The sequence below is a fragment of the Eriocheir sinensis genome, chromosome 64 (genome assembly GCF_024679095.1).
Source record: "Eriocheir sinensis breed Jianghai 21 chromosome 64, ASM2467909v1, whole genome shotgun sequence".
Taxonomy (NCBI): Eukaryota; Metazoa; Arthropoda; class Malacostraca; order Decapoda; family Varunidae; genus Eriocheir; species Eriocheir sinensis.
The window spans coordinates 460,001-482,500 of NC_066572.1; the positions used below are offsets into that span (position 1 = coordinate 460,001).

The 22,500-nt window shown below is 44.3% G+C and overlaps 2 protein-coding genes across 2 annotated transcripts in view; both read right to left on the reverse strand.

Annotated features, from left to right (window-relative positions):
- Positions 1-6,129: 6,129 nt before the first annotated feature.
- Positions 6,130-17,689, reverse strand: LOC126987104 (derlin-2-like). Its single transcript, XM_050843823.1, has 7 exons — positions 17,525-17,689; positions 13,182-13,297; positions 12,573-12,638; positions 11,728-11,871; positions 10,791-10,937; positions 10,167-10,330; positions 6,130-8,999 (listed from the first exon to the last, which is right to left on the reverse strand). The coding sequence occupies exons 2-7, from the start codon at positions 13,272-13,274 to the stop codon at positions 8,849-8,851; spliced, it is 765 nt and encodes a 254-aa protein (XP_050699780.1). The 5' UTR covers positions 13,275-13,297; positions 17,525-17,689; the 3' UTR covers positions 6,130-8,848.
- Positions 17,690-21,656: 3,967 nt separating this feature from the next.
- The window catches only part of LOC126987421 (lisH domain-containing protein ARMC9-like), a 13,899-nt gene continuing 13,055 nt past the window's right edge, over positions 21,657-22,500 (reverse strand). Inside the window, exon 18 of the mRNA XM_050844388.1 lies at positions 21,657-22,391. Coding sequence (XP_050700345.1) covers positions 22,238-22,391 — 154 coding nt within the window. The 3' untranslated portion in view covers positions 21,657-22,237. The remainder of the gene's footprint in view (positions 22,392-22,500) is intronic.

A 22,500-nucleotide genomic window follows, 5' to 3' on the forward strand; every position in this document is an offset into this window, starting at 1 on the left:
TATTTGTTAATGATAGAGAGAAATAATGGCTTTGTAGAATTTATATGTTAATTTTACACATTATTTTTTGTTAGTAATATGGAATGATAGGAAAGACAGAGAGTTACGAAGGAAAACAATATAAACAAAGTGAAATTAGATGTTTTGTTAATATAGAAAAATGACTATTATTTAGGACAAAATTGTTGATTAATTACAACTTTATATTTAATCTTATCTATATGGAATGAAGGGAAGCTTAAATCTACTGAAAGAAACGTATATCAATGAAAATTTAATGTATTGTTTGTTGATAATATAAGGAAACATCATTGGGGAGAGAATTTATAAGTTAGAAATAATTATATCTAGTTTTCATTTGTTTACTGAAGTTGATGAAGGATGAAAAAGCTATTGAAAGAAAATATTTGATAAGTTGTAATTGATTTTGTTCTTGATGTTATTAAGAGAAAAAAGTAGAAAATAATGTTGATGGAATTTATAAGTTACTAATAATTATATCAAGTGTTTATTTGTTTATTTAAGTTGATGAAGAATGAAAAAGCTATTGAAAGAAAATATTTGATAAGTTGTAATTGATTTTGTTCTTGATGTTATTAAGAGAAAAAGAAATAGAAAATAATGTTGATGGAATTTATAAGTTACAAATAATTATATGTTTATTGAAGATGATTTAGAGCTATTGAAAGAAAATATTTGATAAGTTGAAATTGATTTTGTTCTTGATAATATAAAGAGAAAAAAGTAGAAAATAATGTTGATGGAATTTATAAGTTAGAAATAATTATATGTTTATTGAAGATGATTTAGAGCTATTGAAAGAAAATATTTGATAAGTTGAAATTGATTTTGTTCTTGATGTTATTAAGAGAAAAAGAAATAGAAAATAATATTGACAAAATTTATAAGTTAGAAATAATTATATGTTTATTGAAGATGATGAAAAGCTATTGAAAGAAAATATTTGATAAGTTGAAATTGATTTTGTTCTTGATGTTATTAAGAGAAAAAGGAATAGAAAATAATATTGACAGAATTTATAAGTTACAAACCAATATCCATTCTTTTGTAAATTTCTCAAAATCCCGCAAAATCTAAAATTATTGAAAGAAACCTAATCGTAAAATATATAAATAATTAACATTGAAAAGAAATCTATAAGTTCTCTCAATTGCACAGTTTGTTTGTTTGTTTGTTCTTTTCAAAACGCTGCAAATGTTTAAATTATCAAAAAGAATGTTATTATTATTAGTAAAAATTGTAATACTTACTTTAAAAATTATGCAGCAAACCAATCTATATGTGTGTGTGTGTGTGTGTGTGTGTGTGTGTGTGTGTGTGTGTGTGTCCTATGAAGACAGTCAAATACTCAGTCAGTCAGTCAGTTAGTCAGTTATGAGCGTGCGTGTGTGTGTACGTCTGCGTCTGTGTGCGTTTCTGTGTGTGTGTGTGTGTGTGTGTGTGTTTCGTCTGTTTAACTGTGTATTGATGTTAGTATAAGACGGTCTGTAAGTCAACCAGTCAGTCAGTCAGTCAGTCAGTCAGTCAGTCAGTCGCTGTTGTTTAAAGTGTCGGAAAGCAAAAATTTAAGTGTAAAAATAATAATAATAATAATAATAATAATAATAATAATAATAATAATAATAATAATAATGTAAGTAATGATGTATAAGGCTAATTACTTTTTGTTTTAGGTCAAGTGAGATTATTATTGTTATTATTATTATTATTATTATTATTATTATTATTATTATTATTATTATTATTATTATTATTATCATTATTATTATTAGTGTTATATTTCTCTCTCTCTCTCTCTCTCTCTCTCTCTCTCTCTCTCTCTCTCTCTCCCTTAAATTCTTTCTCTCCCTCCCTTCCTTCCTTCCTTCCTTCCTTCCTTCCTTCTTTCCTTCCTTCCTCTCCTTCCTTCCTTCCTTCCTTCTTCTCCTTCCTTCCTTCCTTCCTTCCTTCCTCTCCATTCTCTATCGTTGTTATTCAGATTTTATTCTGCTGTGACATGTCTGGTCATGCTGGGAGGAGGAGGAGGAGGAGGAGGAGGAAGAGGAGGAGGAAGAAGAGGAAGACATCACGAGAGAAAATCAACGACAAAAAACAAAAAACATTAAAAAAACAAACAAATTAGAACGAGAAATAAAAATACCGTTTGTTTGTGAGTTCGTGCGTTTGTGTCGTTGATAGCCCCCCCCCTCCCCCCCCTCCTGCTCCCCCCAGCGCGGCCTGTGATTGGCTGGGCCCAGACGACGGCGTTCCCTTAGCCACACTGAGTGACCAAATAAAAACGTAATGAAAAAAATACCACAAAAAACATGCGAGACCCTTTCATTGCCCCTGGTCGTGTGTGTGTGTGTGTGTGTGTGTGTGTGTGTGTGTGTGTGTGTGTGTGTGTGTGAGTACTTATTTTTTCTTTTTTTTTCATTGAGAAAGTACTTAACAAACATAACTTGCCAGTGGGTATGTGTGTGTGTGTGTGTATGTGTGTGTGTGTGTGTGTGTGTGTGTGTGTGTGTGTGTGTGTGTGTTTATATCAGAGAAAGTTAAACACATTCTATTTATAAAACCATGCAACTAGAATTATGTGTGTGTGTGTGTGTGTGTGTGTGTGTGTGTGTGTGTACTTATTTTTTCTTTTTTTTATCATTGCAAAAGTACTTAACAATCATAACTTGCCAGTGGGTATGTGTGTGTGTGTGTGTGTGTGTGTGTGTGTGTGTGTGTGTGTGTGTGTGTGTGTGTGTGTTTATATCAGAGAAAGTTAAACACATTCTATTTCTAAAACCATGCAACTAGAATTATGTGTGTGTGTGTGTGTGTGTGTGTGTGTGTGTGTGTGTTTATATCAGAGAAAGTTAAACACATTCTATTTATAAAACCATGCAACTAGAATTATGTGTGTGTGTGTGTGTGTGTGTGTGTGTTTATATCAGAAAGTTAAACACATTCTATTTATAAAACCATGCAACTAGAATTGTGTGTGTGTGTGTGTGTGTGTGTGTGTGTTTATATCAGAGAAAGTTAAACACATTCTATTTATAAAACCATGCAACTAGAATTATGTGTGTGTGTGTGTGTGTGTGTGTGTGTGTTTATATCAGAGAAAGTTAAACACATTCTATTTATAAAACCATGCAACTAGAATTGTGTGTGTGTGTGTGTGTGTGTGTGTGTGTGTGTGTGTGTGTGTGTGTGTGTGTGTTTATATCAGAGAAAGTTAAACACATTCTATTTATAAAACCATGCAACTAGAATTATGTGTGTGTGTGTGTGTGTGTGTGTGTGTTTATATCAGAGAAAGTTAAACACATTCTATTTATAAAACCATGCAACTAGAATTGTGTGTGTGTGTGTGTGTGTGTGTGTGTGTGTGTGTGTGTGTGTGTGTGTGTGTTTATATCAGAGAAAGTTAAACACATTCTATTTCTAAAACCATGCAACTAGAATTATGTGTGTGTGTGTGTGTGTGTGTGTGTGTGTGTGTGTTTATATCAGAGATAGTTAAACACATTCTATTTATAAAACCATGCAACTAGAATTATGTGTGTGTGTGTGTGTGTGTGTGTGTGTGTGTGTGTTTATATCAGAGAAAGTTAAACACATTCTATTTCTAAAACCATGCAACTAGAATTATGTGTGTGTGTGTGTGTGTGTGTGTGTGTCACCTTGCCTGAGTGGGGTGAGGCCAGGGTGAGGGCTCAACAAGGGTGTGTGCAGGGTGTGTGTCTGGGGTGAGGTGGTTCAGGCAGAGGCCTTGGAAGCGTGCCACCTGTCAACAGCAACGGTGCATTCCCATGAGTGAGGGACCCAGTGGTGCCTGGCGCTGAAGGGTGCAGGGTGGGCCTTGGGGTATGTCATCACAAGGAAGCAGCCACACTGTGATATCTTAACCCTTAAAACGCAGGCTTGTTTTGCTGTGCCTGTCCTCCCACGCGGGCATGTTCAGGCAAAACCATACCTCACTTCAACCTTCCATACCTTCACTCCTACTTAACTCACATAACTGAATGAAGTACCATTGTAAAGTACACACACTTAACTGTCCTTTGATGTTACGTTGAAGACTATATGACCTTTGGTAGAGCGAGTACGGGATACTGAAGTAGGATCAGAGGACACATTTTTCCATACAGTTTTCCACCCCGAGTGAACTCCCTTCTATGATTCAGTAATAAGAAGCATAACTCTTATACAGCTTATGTGAACCACACCCAAAACAACTTAACTTCCAGGCCTTCCTGATGCCTTTGATGGGTGCTGAGGTCATCCTTCTTGTGGATGAAATTCCGTGTAAGGTGAGGAGAGATGGATGTCTAGCGGAGACCTTCTCAAAGCTTACACAAGGCAGCACACTGGCCAATGGTTAGTGAAGGCAGCGTGGATGGCTATTGATGGAAAGAAAACAACATGCTTACCCTACTTAAGCATAAACAAATCAAATTGGAGAGCACACTATGTCAAAAAATGCCTCGTCAACTACTGTACACACCTGCAGTTTGAGCCAGGCACCAGCTGTGACCCTCTCTTGTACACACCCGCGGTTTGAGCCAGGCACCAGCTGAGACCCACTATTGTACACACCCGCGGTTTGAGCCAGGCACCAGCTGAGACCCACTATTGTACACACCCGCGGTTTGAGCCAGGCACCAGCTGAGACCCACTACTGTACACACCCGCGGTTTGAGCCAGGCACCAGCTGTGACCCTCTACTGTACACACCCGCGGTTTGAGCCAGGCACCAGCTGTGACCCTCTACTGTACACACCCGTGGTTTGAGCCAGGCACCAGCTGAGACCCACTATTGTACACACCCGCGGTTTGAGCCAGGCACCAGCTGGGACCCACTATTGTACACACCCGCGGTTTGAGCCAGGCACCAGCTGAGACCCACTATTGCACACACCCGCGGTTTGAGCCAGGCACCAGATGAGACCCTCTATTGCACACACCCGCGGTTTGAGCCAGGCACCAGATGAGACCCTCTATTGCACACACCCGCGGTTTGAGCCAGGCACCAGCTGAGACCCTCTATTGCACACACCCGCGGTTTGAGCCAGGCACCAGATGAGACCCACTATTGCACACACCCGCGGTTTGAGCCAGGCACCAGATGAGACCCACTATTGCACACACCCGCGGTTTGAGCCAGGCACCAGCTGAGACCCACTATTGCACACACCCGCGGTTTGAGCCAGGCACCAGCTGAGACCCACTATTGCACACACCCGCGGTTTGAGCCAGGCACCAGCTGAGACCCACTATTGCACACACCCGCGGTTTGAGCCAGGCACCAGCTGAGACCCACTATTGTACACACCCGCGGTTTGAGCCAGGCACCAGATGAGACCCACTATTGTACACACCCGCGGTTTGAGCCAGGCACCAGCTGAGACCCACTATTGCACACACCCGCGGTTTGAGCCAGGCACCAGATGAGACCCACAACTGTCCACAACCGCACTTTAAAGGTTAAGTTACACACACACTATGCAGCAGAAAAATCTTGAGGTTAAACCAGTAAAAAGTACCCGCAGACTTTGACTCAAGTTCGGATGTAAAACTGTGTACCTGTGACCTGTTCTCCTGATGTGGCGCTGCGATCACACTGGGACTCGAGTGCGTACATGAAAAGGTATTTGAACCCAGGCCAGGTGTGCGTCAGCTGAGGTGTGTGGAGGTGCGTGGAGGTGCGTGGAGGTGTGTGGAGGTGCGTGGAGGTGCGTGGAGGTGCGTGGAGGTGTGTGGAGGTGTGTGGAGGTGCGTGGAGGTGCGTGGAGGTGAATGGAGGTGTGTGGAGGTGGTCACTTACAACATTATAAATAACTTTCATTTTCAACAGGTGACTTACACACACAGGTAAGACACAGATAGATATATATAATAATAATAGTAATAATAATAATAATAATAATAATAATAATAATAGTAGTAGTAATAATAATAATAATAATAATAATAATAATAATAATAATAATGATAATAAATGATTCTACACTTACTAAATACACTAGGAAATTATACTACTACTACAACTACTACTACTACTACTACTACTACTACTACTAAAAATAATAATAATAATAATAATAATAATAATAATAACAATAAAACATCTCATTATTTTTTTCTCTCCTTTATTTTTATTATTACAAGCAAGCACACACACACACACACACACACACACACACACACACACACACACACACACACACACACACACAGAAATAAAAATAATAATAATAATAATAATAATAATAATAATAATAATAATAATGATTTTCTTCCATTTATTTTTCTCCTTCTAATCATTTTTTTTTCTTTTTTTTTTAATCTTTTTTTTCCCAAACAAAGAAATCACTGTAATTTTTTTTTATTTTTTTTTTTTATTTTTGGTTCCTCCTCCTCCTCCTTCTCTCTCTCTCTCTCTCTCTCTCTCTCTCTCTCTCTCTCTCTCTCTCTCTCTCTCTCTCTCTCTCTCTTTCTTTCTTACACACACACACACACACACACACACACACACACACACACTAATGCCATAATCAGAGAGAGAGAGAGAGAGAGAGAGAGAGAGAGAGAGAGAGAGAGAGTTAACAAAAAGCAAAGAAAGAAAAAAACTGGATCATGGAAGAACATTTGGAGGAGGAGGAGGAGGAGGAGGAGGAAGAGGAGGAGGAGGAGGAGGAAGAGGAGGAGGAGGAGGAGGCCTGTAAAAGAAAAAAAAGATAATTATTAGACATTTTCCTCTTATTTTAATCTTCTTTTATTTTTTATATTTTATTAATTTCTATTTTATTAACCATTCACTTAAATTCCTTTCTATTCCTTAACTCTATCTAACCTACCTCTACCACTACTACTACTACTACTACTACTACTACTGCTATTACTACCCTAACAGTACTATCTTGAGGTGTGCTGTGATTTAAGTAATGATGATAAAGTATACTTATAAATATACCTTTACTAATGATTCCAGTTTGGCAGAAAAACATCTATTGCTCTCCCTATAAAGTCTTCCCTCAAATAGTACGGTTTTCAATAGTACGGTTTTCAATAGTACGGTTTTCAATACGGTTTTCAATAGTATGGTTTTCAATAGTACGGTTTTCAATACGGTTTTCAATAGTACGGTTTTCAATACGGTTTTCAATAGTACGGTTTCCAATACGGTTTTCAATACGGTTTTCAATAGTACGGTTTTCAATAGTACGGTTTTCAATAGTACGGTTTTCAATAGTACGGTTTTCAATACGGTTTTCAATAGTACGGTTTTCAATAGTACGGTTTTCAATAGTACGGTTTTCAATAGTACGGTTTTCAATAGTACGGTTTTCAATAGTACGGTTTCCAATACGGTTTTCAATAGTACAGTTTCCAATAGTACGGTTTCCAATACGGTTTTCAATAGTACGGTTTCCAATACGGTTTTCAATAGTACGGTTTCCAATACGGTTTTCAATAGTACGGTTTCCAATACGGTTTCCAATACAGTTTTCAATAGTACGGTTTCCAATAGTACGGTTTTCAATAGTACAGTTTCCAATAGTACGGTTTCCAATACGGTTTTCAATAGTACAGTTTCCAATACGGTTTTCAATAGTACGGTTTTCAATAGTACGGTTTCCAATAGTACGGTTTTCAATAGTACGGTTTCCAATACGGTTTCCAATAGTACAGTTTCCAATACGGTTTTCAATAGTACGGTTTCCAATAGTTCAGTTTTGGGTTTATACGGATTGTTACGGAAGATCTTTTAGGATTTTAAAATTTCCTGCTTTTCGGGAAATTTAAAAATCCTTAAAAATCTTCTCAGAAAATCCACATAAAACCAAAATCGAACTATTGAAAACCGTACTATTTGAGGGAGGACTATAATTGAAGACTATAATTGCCAGTATTTGTTAGTGCTGTCTGGATATTACTGATAACAATCGCGGCTTCCCATGTGAAGGCTGTGGCTGAACGCATAGCAAGACAGCGCCGCGTTCAGGAAGACGCGAGTTCAATCCCTGCCCAGTGCCACCAAGCTGGGATTTTTCAGCCGCTGCCAAGTGGCTTAAAACTACCCACATGCTGTCCTGAAGACCACCTATCAACCCGGACTCTAGATTCTAGGATTAAAGATGAGCTCCGGGGGGTAGCATGAGCCAGTGCAAGATGGCGGCACTATAAACACTCGCCTGCACCAGAACGGGCTGGGCCAACCATCAGGACCCACCAGAAAGAAGCCTTGGACCAACCATCAAGATCCACCGGGACGAAGCTTACCGGCGCATTAGCCCGCGATGTAAAAAAATAATAATAATAATAAAAATATCGGTACTCTAAATAAGGACTGTTAACACTTTGGTGCGCACCGTCCCATCTGGTGTTCTCGTCCATAACGCACACCTAACTGGGTATAGGGAGGCCTGGAGCTGACATGTGCTAGCCTGCCTACAGACCAAGTATCACACGTCAATGAGAATTACAGAATTTTGGGTGAGTTTTTTTGTCCCAGCGACGCGACGGATGATTATAGAGACATGTATGTTGGGAAAGTGTTAACTGGAACTGTAAATCGGAAGTATAGATCGGTACCATTCACCTATAGCAATACAATCGTCCCTCAAATAGTACGGAGAGATCGGTTTTAAGCGGATTGTCTCGGAAGATTTTTTAGGGCTCGTCGGGAAATTCAAAAGTCCCCCCCAAAAATCTTCAATGAAAATCCACAGAAAACCGAAATCGAACTATTGAAAACCGTACTATTTGAGGGAGGACTGTAACAACAACAACAACAGCAGTAATACTCACACACACACACACACACACAGCTACATCTGTTCTTCTCCTCCTAGTCCCGCCCTTGGCCTTGTCCTTGCTGGCCTTGGTCCTGGCCTTGGAACTCCTGCCGGAAGACCTCGCCCCAGTTGAAGCCCCCCGGCCGCTCCTCGGGAAGGGGGCGGTAGGCGGGGTCATCCGGGGCAGCCTCGAATAGTCTCTTGCTGCAAGGGGAGAGGGAGGGAAGGGGTGAGTTCACTGTTGTTGCTCCTCCTCCTCCTCCTCCTCCTCCTCCTCCTCCTCCTCTTCCTTCAACCCTACTATTGCAATTCCTCCTCCTCCTCCTCCTCCTCCTCCTCCTCCTCTTTCTTCAACTCTAATATTGCAATTCCTCCTCCTCCTCCTTCTCCTCCTCCTCCTCTCCCTTCTGCAGCCCTACTAATATCTACACTAACAGACCTCCTCCTCCTCCTCCTCCTCTTCCTTCAACTCTAACTCCTCCTCCTCCTTCTCCTCCTCCTCCTCTTTCTTCAACTCTAATATTGCAATTCCTCCTCCTCCTCCTTCTCCTCCTCCTCTCCCTTCTGCAACCCTACTAATATCTACACTAACAGACCTCCTCCTCCTCCTCCTTCTTCTCCTCCTCCTCCTCCTAATGCAACCCTTCTCCTTCCTACACTATCAGACCTCCTCCTCCTCCTCCTCCTTCTTCTCTTCCTCCTCCTGCAACCCTTCTCCTTCCTACACAATCAGACCTCCTCCTCCTCCTCCTCCTTCTTCTCTTCCTCCTCCTGCAACCCTTCTCCTTCCTACACAATCAGACATCCTCCTCCTCCTCCTCCTTCTTCTCATCCTCCTCCCTGCACCTTCTCCTTCCTACACAATCAGACCTCCTCCTCCTCCTCCTTCTTCTCTTCCTCCTCCTCCAACACTTCTCCTTCCTACACAATCAGACCTCCTCCTCCTCCTCCTTCTTCTCTTCCTCCTCCTGCAACCCTTCTCCTTCCTACACAATCAGACCTCCTCCTCCTCCTCCTCCTTCTTCTCATCCTCCTCCTGCAACCCTTCTCCTTCCTACACAATCAGACCTCCTCCTCCTCCTCCTCCTTCTTCTCCTCCTCCTCCTCCTAATGCAACCCTTCTCCTTCCTACACTATCAGACCTCCTCCTCCTCCTCTTCCTCCTCCTCCTCCATTTACAACCCTAGTACCAACACCATCACACCACCTCCTCCTCCTCCTCCTCCTCCTCCTCCTCCTCCTCCTAATGCAACCCTTCTCCTTCCTACACTATCAGACCTCCTCCTCCTCCTCTTCCTCCTCCTCCTCCTCTTACAACCCTAGTACCAACACCATCACACCTCCTCCTCCTCCTCCTCCTCCCCCACTCACAGGAAGGCGGGTGTCCTCAGAAGCCTAATGCCCCCGGAACGCTGGGGGAAGACATCCTCCAAGAAGTAGTAGAGGTGGCCCACTGCGATCCCCACCAGGTCAACCAAAATGGAGTTCCCCAGCAGCACCGAGAACCCCAGCAGCACCCAGGGGAGGTATGGGGCCTGGGGGAATGGGGGAAGGGGTTACGGACATACGAACATGCACACAGACATATACGTACATGGAGATGAACGCACATGTAAGGAAATGGTGTACATGGGAGATTTTTAATACGTACATAGAGAGAGAGAGAGAGAGAGAGAGAGAGAGAGAGAGAGAGAGAGAGAGAGAGAGAGAGAGAGAGAGAAAACAGTAGACAGAAATGATTTTAAATACACACACACACACACACACACACACACACAAACACACTACCTCAATTACACACACAGAAACACACACATACACACACTACCTCAGTTGCGCACACAGAAACACACACACAAACACACACACACAGAAAGTCAATGAAAAAATGCACACACACACACACACACACACACACACACACACACACACACACAGAGAAAGACAAATAAAAAAAGCGCACACACACACACACACACACACACACACACACACCTGGAAGTTGAGCAGGCCGAAGAAATTCATGCGTACGAAGGGGTTTCGCCGCGCCCAGACGTACACGAGCATGATGGTGAACGCCTGGCCCAGGAAGAGGAGCTGGCAGAAGAGCGCACACACCATCATGCACACACCGCCAAACACCTGTGGGGGGCGGGGCGGAAGGGGGGAGCGTAAGCAACAGGAGCGCTGAAGTCATCCTCGAACTTCACTTAACACTAGTCAGACCTCACCTAGATTATGCAGCGCAGAGAGAGGAGGAGGAGGAGGAGGAGGAGGAGGAGGAGGAGAGGAGAGTTACCCACAGCCACACCCACTCTCTCACCTGTGGGGGGGCAGGGGGGAAGGGGGGGGGGTTAGGGGGTACTTGGTTGTGTGTGATTTTATGTAATTTTTATTTTTGTATTTTTTTTGTGTTGGTTTTTGTTTTTTTTCTTCCTCCTCCCCCTCCTCCTCCTCCTCTTTGTCTTCCTTCTTCTCTTTCTCTTCTTCTTCTCCTTCTTCTTCTTCTTCTTCTTCTTCCTGTTCCTTTCTCCATTATTTCTCCTCCTCCTCCCTCCTCCTCCTCCTTTCTCCTCCATTTTCTTCTCCTTACATAATCCCATCTCCTCCTCCTCCTCCTCCTCCTCCTTCCATTATTTATATCTCTCTGCTTCCTCCTCCTCCTCCTCCTCCTCCTCTCTACCAGATACCCAACCATCCCTCCTCCTCCTCCTCCTCCTACTCTTCCCTCTTCCTCCACTCCTATCTCCACTTCATTTCCTATTCCACCTCTTAAATCTATCTCTCTTCCACTCTTCCTCCTCCTCCTCCTCCTCCTCATTTTCACATCCTGACCAAATCACACACATATGTTAATACTCTCCTACAATTATAATCTCCTCCTCCTCCTCCTCCTCCTCCTCCTCCTCCTCCTCCTCCTCCTCCTCCTTACCATCATGAGCACAAAGTCAGCGGTCCGCCCCCTGAAGGACCCCTCCTCCAGCATCCGGCAGTATCTGTACGTGAAGATCATGTTGAAGAGGAAATTGAAGCCCATGGCCCCGAAGAACAGGAAGGTGGTCACCAGACGCCAGACCTGGGGGAGGGAGGGAGTGTGAGGGAGGGAGGGAGGGAAGAGGGAGGGAAAGGAAGGGAGGGAGTGTGAGGGAGGGAGGTGTGTGTTGGGAAGGGAGAGGATAGAGAGAGGGAAAGGAAGGGAGTGTGAGGGAGGGAGGTGTGTGTTGGGAAGGGAGAGGATAGAGAGAGGGAAAGGAAGGGAGTGTGAGGGAGGGAGGGAGGGAGGTGTGTAGGGAAGGGAGAGGATAGAGAGAGGGAAAGGGAGGGAGTGTGAGGGAGGGAGGGAGGGAGGGAGGTGTGTTTGGAAGGGAGGGAAGAGAGAGGGAAAAGAAGGGAGGGAGTGTGAGGGAGGGTGGTGTGTTGGGAAGGGAGAGGATAGAGAAAGGAACATAGGGAAAGGAAGGGAGAGGAAGAGAGAGACAGAGGAAGGGAGAGAGGGAGAGGGAGGGGTGTGTGTTGGGAAGGGAGAGGATAGAGAAAGGAACATAGGGAGAGGAAAGGAGAGAGAGAGATAGAGGAAGGGAGAGAAGGTGTGTTTGTAAGGGAGGGAAGAGGAGAGAGGGAGAGAGAAAGGGAGGGAGAGGAAGAGAAAGGAAGGGAAAGGAAGGAAGGGAAAAGAGAGAGAGAGAGAGAGAGAGAGAGAGATAGAGAGAGAGAGAGAGAGAGAGAGAGAGAGAGAGAGAGAGAGAGAGAGAGAGAGAGAGAGAGAGAGAGACGTACCTGGTAGTTTCTGAAGATGAGTATTGGGTTGAAGTAGAGAGTGAATGGAGACACGAAATCCAGTTGCTGAAAATAAATAATAATAATAATAATAATAATAATAATAATAATAATAATAATAATAATAATAATAATAATAATAATAATAATAATGATGATAATACTGGTCCCTTCCTCCTCCTCCTCCTCCTCCTCCTCTTCTTCCTCTTCCTATAATGTTCTTCCTTCCTTCCTTCCTACACACACACACACACACACACACACACACAAACACACACATACATACACAGGTACACTTTATACGCACACAAATACGCACACACACACAAATATTACGTACACACACACATATATATACACACACACACACACACACTTAAGATACGCACACAGACCAGGCAACCCCCATAACACCTTCCCAACGCACAGACACAATCACGCACACACACACATACACACTCATACATACGCACACAGACACACACATACATACATACATACACACACTAACTTAAGATACGCACACACACACACACACAGCCCCCAAAACACCTTCCCTACGCACAGACACAAAGACGCACACATACGCACACAGACGCACATACTCACCACCAGCATTGTAGTAAACACACACGCGGTCGTGTACGCGCGTGTGACTGGCGGCATCTGCATGTACTCCTGCTGGAAGGTGAGGTGAGCCATGGCGTACACACTCGCGCACACAGCTGGAAAAAAACGCACATGAGTCCTAAAAACGCACATGACTCTTAGAAACGCACATGACTTAAAAATGCATATGACACTTAGAAATACTCACATCACATCTGAAAACGCACATGACTTCCAAAAACGCACATGACTTCTGAAAACGCACATGACTTTTAAAGACGCACACAGCTAAAACACACACACACACACTTGCTTCTCTCCGTAAATCCTCTCTCTCTCTCTCTCTCTCTCTCTCTCTCTCTCTCTCTCTCTCTCTCTCTCTCACCTTTTTTTCTTTTTTTTTCTGCTGCTGTAACCTTCTCTCTCTCTCTCTCTCTCCTTTTTTTTTGGCCCGTCGCTGCTACACGGTAAAGCCACAAATTTGGCCCGTCGCTGCTACACGGTAAAGCCACAAATTTGGCCCGTCGCTGCTACAGGTAAAGCCACAAATTTGGCCCGTCGCTGCTACAGGTAAAGCCACAAATTTGGCCCGTCGCTGCTACAGGTAAAGCCACAAATTTGTTGTCGCTGCTACACGGTAAGGCCACAAATTTGGCCCGTCGCTGCTACACGGTAAAGCCACAAATTTGGCCCGTCGCTGCTACACGGTGAAGCCACAAATTTGGCCCGTCGCTGCTACACGGTAAAGCCACAAATTTGGCCTGTCACTGCTACACGGTAAAGCCACAAATTTGGCCTGTCGCTGCTACACAGTAAAGCCACAAATTTGGCCTGTCACTGCTACACAGTAAAGCCACAAATTTGGCCCATCACTGCTACACAGTAAAGCCACAAATTTGGCCCGTCGCTCCTACACGGTAAAGCCACAAATTTGGCCTGTCGCTGCTACACGGTAAAGCCACAAATTTGGCCCGTCGCTGCTACACGGTAAAGCCACAAATTTGGCCCGTCGCTGCTACACGGTAAAGCCACAAATTTGGCCCGTCGCTGCTACACGGTAAAGCCACAAATTTGGCCCGTCGCTGCTACACGGGTTAAGTACTTGGAACTTTATATTATGGGTAAAGGACACAGATTTAAGCCCTTAACTATAATATGGAGGTATAATATTGTATCTTGGAGGTGCGGACTCAATCTCCACAATCATCGCTTTCCCCCCCATAAACCCCATAATGGAGGAGCTTCCCCCTTCTTGACACCCCTTCTATTTCCTGGAAGTCATTTGTTACTGCACAATTATCTCTTTCTCCCCCATGAACCCCAAAATGGAGGAGCTTCGCCCTTCTTGACACCCCTTCTATTTCCTGGAAGTCATTTGTTACTGCACAGCATTCAGGGACGAAAAACCGAATCCATGTTGTATTTCCTTCACAAGAGGAGGCTGGCTGCCCTCACATGAATATCAGCTGCTCCATCATTAACAGAGACACTGTCCTTATTGGCGCCTGATGTGGAGGTTCTGTATTGTGTGCAGATGAAAAGAGGTTGGAAAGTTTCGTTTAGTCGGCGCAACATCTGTGGTCATATGCCGGAGAGAGACAGGAAGGGGAAGGAATTATAGGAGAAGGGAACAGACCCCAGGAGACGGGACACAACCCCCGATTAATACCTGGTACCCATTCACTGCTGGGTGGACAGGGGCGTAGGGTATCGGAAAAGCCGCCCAAATTTTTCCACTCCGCCTGGGAATCGAACCCGGGCTCTCTCGGTTGTGAGCCGAGTGTGCTAACCACTGCACCACGAAGCCCCTTGTACAGATGAATGCAATTTACATCCGGCACGGGAGTCGAGGGGGGAAAGGCGCCCCCATTAGAAGCTCGTAAAGTTCGGTTGGAGTAGCTTAAATATGCTCCCCCACCCAAATACCCCGACCTCCCGCGGGTCCCCCAAGATCGCTGGGGGAAGGGGATTCATTCGCCTTCATATCATGGTTCAGGGACATCTATATTGTTTTTTTAACTCTATATATGATACATGGAGGTGTATTATCGCATTCTGGAGGCGCGGAGTCAACATCCACAACCACCTTGTATACTGGGAACACGGACCCATGAAGCAGACTTAAAATGCGCTCAGTAAGGATTCACGTGTTCGAACAGCTCGGGCAGGAGGTTCGAGAGCCTGCGCTTCCTGTACAACCCGCAGTAGTGTTTAAGGCGCGGCGTTGGACGGATCACGGCTAGTCAGTGGTTTTACTTGTGTCAGTGATAAACAATGAAGATACACTGTTTTTGGTGCTACGGACTCTACTTGGCGGACTGAAACTTTCCGACGACTTGACAACCAACTAGAGAGAGGGCATGAGTGTGGTGGAGGCGGATTATGTGGGCGCAGATGGCCTTCAGTGCCACGCCAGACGGTGAGGCGAGGATCATTTAGTGGGTTTGCTCCGCTTCTCTCCCAAAACAAGCTTGGGGGTCCAGCGAGTGCGTGGTTGCCGTATGGGAAACACTAAATCCATCGCAAACGCTTATTTTAGTGGTGTTGGGAGGAGAAAAAAAATCCCAAAATTTAAGAAATATCCCTGGATCTATTTCGTGTCCCCCCACCCGAAATCCCGCAATCCCACCAGGTCCCCAGGCTTGTATGGGGGGGAGGGGGGAGTATGGGGAATCGCTAGAATTTTACCGAATCATCTCCCGTCCCGTGTAGTTAATGGCCACAATCATTGTCTCCCTAATCCTGTCCCTTCAACATGTCCCAGTACTTTCCTTATCCCAATCCCGTCCCTTCAACATGTCCCAGTACCTTTTCTTATCCCAATCCTGTCCCTTCAACATGTCCCAGTACCTTTCCTTATCCCAATCCTGTCCCTTCAACATGTCCCAGTACCTTTTCTTATCCTAATCCTGTCCCTTCACCATGTCCCAGTACCTTTCCTTATCCTAATCCTAATCCTGTCCCTTCAACATGTCCCAATACCTTTCCTCATCCTAATCCTGTCCCTTCAACATGTCCCAGTACCTTTCCTTATCCTAATCCTGTCCCTTCAACATGTCCCAGTACCTTTCCTTATCCCAATCCTGTCCCTTCAACATGTCCCAATACCTTTTCTTATCCTAATCCCGTCCCTTCAACATGTCCCAGTACTTTCCTTATCCTAATCCTGTCCCTTCAACATGTCCCAGTACCTTTCCTTATCCCAATCCTGTCCCTTCACCATGTCCCAGTACCTTTCCTTATCCTAATCCTAATCCCATCCCTTCAACATGTCCCAGTACTTTCCTTATCCCAATCCCGTCCCTTCAACATGTCCCAATACCTTTCCTTATCCCAATCCTGTCCCTTCAACATGTCCCAATACCTTCCCTCACCCAAACCCTTATCCCAATCCTGTCCCTTCAACATGTCCCAGTACCTTTCCTTATCCCAATCCTGTCCCTTCACCATGTCCCAATACCTCCCCTCATCCTAACCCTTATCCCAATCCCATCCCTTCACCATGTCCCAATACCTTTCCTTATCCCAATCCCGTCCCTTAAACATGTCCCAATACCTTCCCTCATCCTAACCCTTATCCCAATCCCGTCCCTTCAACATGTCCCAATACCTTTCCTTATCCCAATCCCGTCCCTTCAACATGTCCCAATACCTTCCCTCACCCAAACCCTTATCCCAATCCCGTCCCTTCAACATGTCCCAATACCTTTCCTTATCCCAATCCCGTCCCTTCAACATGTCCCAATACCATTCCTCATCCTAACCCTTATCCCAATCCCGTCCCTTCAACATGTCCCAGTACCTTTCCTCATCCCAATCCCGTCCCTCCACCATGTCCCAATACCTTCCCTCATCCTAACCCTTATCCCAATCCCGTCCCTTCAACATGTCCCAATACCTTCCCTCACCCTAACCCTTATCCCAATCCCGTCCCTTCAACATGTCCCAATACCTTTCCTTATCCCAATCCTGTCCCTTCAACAAGTCCCAATACCTTCCCTCATCCTAACCCTTATCCCAATCCTGTCCCTTCAACATGTCCCAATACCTTTCCTCATCCTAATCCTGTCCCTTCAACATGTCCCAGTACCTTCCCTCATCCTAACCCTTATCCCAATCCCGTCCCGGCCCCTTGTAGCCCCCGCACAACCCTCCGCGGGCCCCAATAGACAAAATTATGCCCTAAATCCTTAATATCCTGCACACTATGACCAGGCAGTGCACTCGTCACAGCCCATGGCACTGAAAACCGCAGTGCCAACAGTGCCATCAACCATGCGTTAGAAAATGACAGGTGCCATCAACAAATCCCCTATTTTCACCCTCTTCCACCCCTCTCTCACCTTTCTGGCTCCAGGTGGGGTGAGGTGAGGGGTGCAGGGAGGTGCTGAGGTCAGGGGGCGGCGGTAGGGTCAGCAGGGGGGTCGGCAGGGGGGTCAGAAGGGGTCAGAGATCATCCTGGGCTGGTCCGCGGCTTCCTCTTCCTCTTCTTGTGGCCGATCTTTGTTTACGTTTTGGGAGGCGTGCGAGTTTTCCATTGGCCGGACCTTATTTGGCCTTATTTCGCCTTTATTTGACCTTATTTTACGATTATTAGTAAAGGAAAATAGAGAGAAGCAATTATTACGTTGTTTTTATGACCATTTGGCTTCGAGTAAGTGATTTTTCAATGATTGTCGTGTATTTTGACCTTATTTGGCCTTATTTCGCCTTTATTTGACCTTATTGCTCTGTTTTATGACCTTATTTGACCTTATTTGAGCTTATTTCTTCTTTATTTGGCCTTATTTCCCTTTTATTTGACCTTATTTGGCTTTATTTCACCGCTATATGCCCTTATTTGACCTTATTTCTCCTTTATTTGACCTTATTTTACTGTTTTTAATAAAGGAAAATAAAGATAAGAAATTAATACGTGGTTTTTATGGTCATTTGAGTTCGAATTTGTGTTTTTTTTAATGATTTTGGCAATGGCGTGTTTTCTCCTATATCTCCCTTATTTGACCTTATTTTACGATGATTAATGGTGGAAAATGACGAGAAAAACCTTAATTCTTCTTATATAATGATGGAGGAGCCATTGTATCTTTTATTTATAAGTTATTTCAATAATTTGGGGGCGATGATAAAGTCTTGGTCTCGGTCTTGGCTCTCGTGAACGATGACGCGCAATTTCTACAATCCTCATTTTTACGCATTTCTCGCTAATGATCCTTTAATACACAACAAAAGATGGCCAAAAATAATGATTCAGTTATTATCTATGGCATTTTGTGGTGATATAACGTCCTGGTCTCTGTTTTCTACCATTTCTGAGTCATTAAATTTATGCTGACGTGTCCTTTCTCTCCACGGGTCCAAAGTTGCAATCTCATGTATATTTTCTCGTTATTGCGTCATAGAAAGGCTTTAAGGTCTATATACGGTGTTTTGTATATAGGATTTTCGTCCCTATGCCCAAGTTATGCCATGGAGTAGACGGAAAATGGCCAGGCAGAAAAATATGAATAAAAATAAACAGAAATAGAAATCGACAAAATACTCGAATCTGGAAGTAAAGGTAATATATTCAGTCAGTCAATGGGGGGCATACGTCGGGGTGCGCGTTGCCTCGCCCACCCTACGACGCTAATGCAGGGAGGAGGAAAACGTGGAGGAAGATTTTATGAAGGTAACAGAGAGAAAAAAAAAAGGAAACAAAACGATGAAGAGAAAAAATACAAAATAATACAAAGAAAAAACACGAGAAAATGGGAGAGAAGGGAGCGAACCATGAACTCCGTGGGCGTCCCCTTGACCTCCTCCAACAGAGAGAGAGAGAAAAAAAAAAAAGAAGAAACAAGAGGAAGAGGAAGAGAAATATATAAAATAATATAAAAAAAACGACAAAATGAGAGAGAAGGGAGTGAACCATGAACTCTGTGGGCGTCCCCTTGGCGGCCTCCAACAGAGAGAGAGAACAAAGCGAAGAGGAAGAGAAATATACAAAATAATAATAAAAAAACGAGAAAAAGGGAGATAAGGGAGTGGACCATGAACTCTGTGGGCGTCCCCTTGGCGGCCTCCAACAGAGAGAGAGAACAAAGCGAAGAGGAAGAGAAATAAACAAAAAAATAATAAATAAAAACGAGAAAAGGGGAGATAAGGGAGTGGACCATGAACTCTGTGGGCGTCCCCTTGGCGGCCTCCAACAGAGAGAGAGGACAAAGCGCAGAGGAAGAGAAATATACAAAATAATAATAAAAAAACGAGAAAAAGGTAGTGAACCCTTCCTCTGTACTGTGAACCTAAAAACCTATTTGACAAGGCTCTTGGCCTAAGGTTATATTATAAGGCATTTCCAGGGGTAGTTTTATGACCCTGGTGGTAGTGTGACCCTTCCTCTGTACCGTGAACCTAAAGAAACACCTATTTGACAAGGCTTTCATAGGAGTTGTGGGCATTTCCAGGAGTAGTTGTATGACCCTGGTGGTAGCGTGACCCTTCCTCTGTACTGTTAACCTAAAGAAACACCTGTTTGACAAGGCATTCTTAGGAGTTGTGGGCATTTCCAGGGGTAGTTTTATGACCCTGGTGGTAGTGTGACCCTTCCTCTGTACCGTGAACCTAAAGAAACACCTATTTGACAAGGCTTTCTTAGGAGTTGTGGGCATTTCCAGGGGTAGTTTTATGACCCTGGTGGTAGTGTGACCCTCCCTCTGTACCATAACTCTAAAGAAACACGTATTTGACAAGGCTTTCTTAGGAGCTGTGGGCATTTCCAGGAGTAGTTTTATGACCCTGGTGGTAGTGTGACCCCTCCTCTGTACCAAGAACCTAAAGAAACACATATTTGACAAGGCTTTCCAAGGAGTTGTGGGCATTTCCAGGAGTAGTTTTATGACCATGGTGGTAGTTTGACCCTTCCTCTGTACCAAGAACCTAAAGAAACACATATTTGACAAGGCTTTCTTAAGAGTTGTGGGCATTTCCAGGAGTAGTTTTGTGACCCTGGTGGTAGTGTGACCCTTCCTCTGTACCATGAACCTAAAGAAACACATATTTGACAAGGCTTTCTTAGGAGTTGTGGGCATTTCCAGGAGTAGTTGTATGACCCTGGTGGTAGTGTGACCCTTCCTCTGTACCATGAACCTAAAGAAACACATATTTGACAAGGCTTTCTTAGGAGTTGTGGGCATTTCCAGGAGTAGTTTTATGACCCTGGTGGTAGTGTGACCCTTCCTCTGTACCGTGAACCTAAAGAAACACCTATTTGACAAGGCTTTCTTAGGAGTTGTGGGCATTTCCAGGAGTAGTTTTATGACCCTGGTGGTAGTGTGACCCTTCCTCTGTACCGTGAACCTAAAGAAACACCTATTTGACAAGGCTTTCTTAGGAGTTGTGGGCATTTCCAGGGGTAGTTTTATGACCCTGGTGGTAGTGTGACCCTTCCTCTGTACCATGAACCTAAAGAAACACCTATTTGACAAGGCTTTCTTAGGAGTTGTGGGCATTTCCAGGGGTAGTTTTATGACCCTGGTGGTAGTGTGACCCTTCCTCTGTACCGTGAACCTAAAGAAACACCTATTTGACAAGGCTTTCTTAGGAGTTGTGGGCATTTCCAGGGGTAGTTTTATGACCCTGGTGGTAGTGTGACCCTTCCTCTGTATCGTGAACCTAAAGAAACACGTATTTGACAAGGCTTTCTTAGGAGTTGTGGGCATTTCCAGGAGTAGTTTTATGACCCTGGTGGGAGTTTGACCCTCCTCTGTACCATAACCCTAAAGAAACACGTATTTGACAAGGCTTTCCAAGGAGTTGTGGGCATTTCCAGGGGTAGTTTTATGACCCTGGTGGTAGTGTGACCCTTCCTCTGTACCAAGAACCTAAAGAAACACATATTTGACAAGGCTTTCCAAGGAGTTGTGGGCATTTCCAGGAGTAGTTTTATGACCCTGGTGGTAGTGTGACCCTTCCTCTGTACCATGAACCTAAAGAAACACATATTTGACAAGGCTTTCTTAGGAGTTGTGGGCATTTCCAGGGGTAGTTTTATGACCCTGGTGGTAGTGTGACCCTTCCTCTGTACCGTGAACCTAAAGAAACACCTATTTGACAAGGCTTTCTTAGGAGTTGTGGGCATTTCCAGGAGTAGTTTTTTGACCCTGGTGGGAGTGTGACCCTTCCTCTGTACCGTGACCCTGAAGAAACACTCATTAGAACCAGACTGACCCCCTCTATGACCTTTAGAAATGTGATTTTTGGGGTATATTTAAGATTATAGTTTATTTTATCTGTATTTCTGTATTTTTAAGGTTATTCTAATAGTTTTTAGGACTAGATATTGACAATGAAGTACGTTTTATTATGAAGCCTATATCGTAATGGCGGATTTAGAATTATATAGAGTCTCCATTTGGTGTTCATAGAGTGAGTCAGGGAGCAGAAGGGCTAACTACACGAATCTTTGTCCTTCCATACAAATACACACCCATGAAAAGGTATCCACATATATTTAAAGATACATATATACTTATACGTAAGGAACCACAGAAAACGGAGGCTACAGGAACGTTTGAAGGCATACTCCTCTGTTTTGATGTACTTCTTCTTCCTCTTCTTCCTCCTCGTCTTGTTCTTCTTCCTCTTCTTCCTCCTTCTCTTCCTCTTCTTCTTCTCTCTCCTTTCTTCCCTTCCTCCTTTTCTAATCGTCCTCCTCCTCCTCCTCTTCTTCTTCTTCTTCCTCTTCTTCCTCCTTCTCTTCCTCTTCTTCTTCTCTCTCCTTTCTTCCCTTCCTCCTTTTCTAATCGTCCTCCTCCTCCTCCTCTTCTTCTTCCTCCTCTTCCTCCTCTTCTTCTTCCTCCTTCTCTTCGTCTTCTTCTTCTTCCTCTTCTTCTTCTTCTTCTCTCTCCTTTCTTCCCTTCCTCCTTTTCTAATCGTCCTCCTCCTCCTCCTCTTCCTCCCTTCTTCACCTCCTTATCTTCTCTTCCTCCTTCTATCCTCTCCTCCTCCTCTTCTCTTCCTCCCCCTCCTCCCTCTTCTCCCCCCGTTCCCCGCCCCCCGTCGCCCCCCAAAGGTCAGGTGGCGGCCCGGGGGTGCGCAGGGGGGGCCTTAGCGATGGGGGGCAGGATATTGTGGCGGGGGCTGGAGTGGCGGGGGGAGCCTGCTGACCCTGGGGGAGTCCTGGCGAGCCGGGGGCGTGAGCTGAAGGCGACCTTGTACTCTGAGGCCCTGGGGGAGGAGGAGGAGGAGGAGGAGGAGGAAGAAGAAGAGGAAGAAGAAGAAGAAGAAGAGGAGGAGGAGGAGAGAGAGAGAGAGAGAGAGAGAGAGAGAGAGAGAG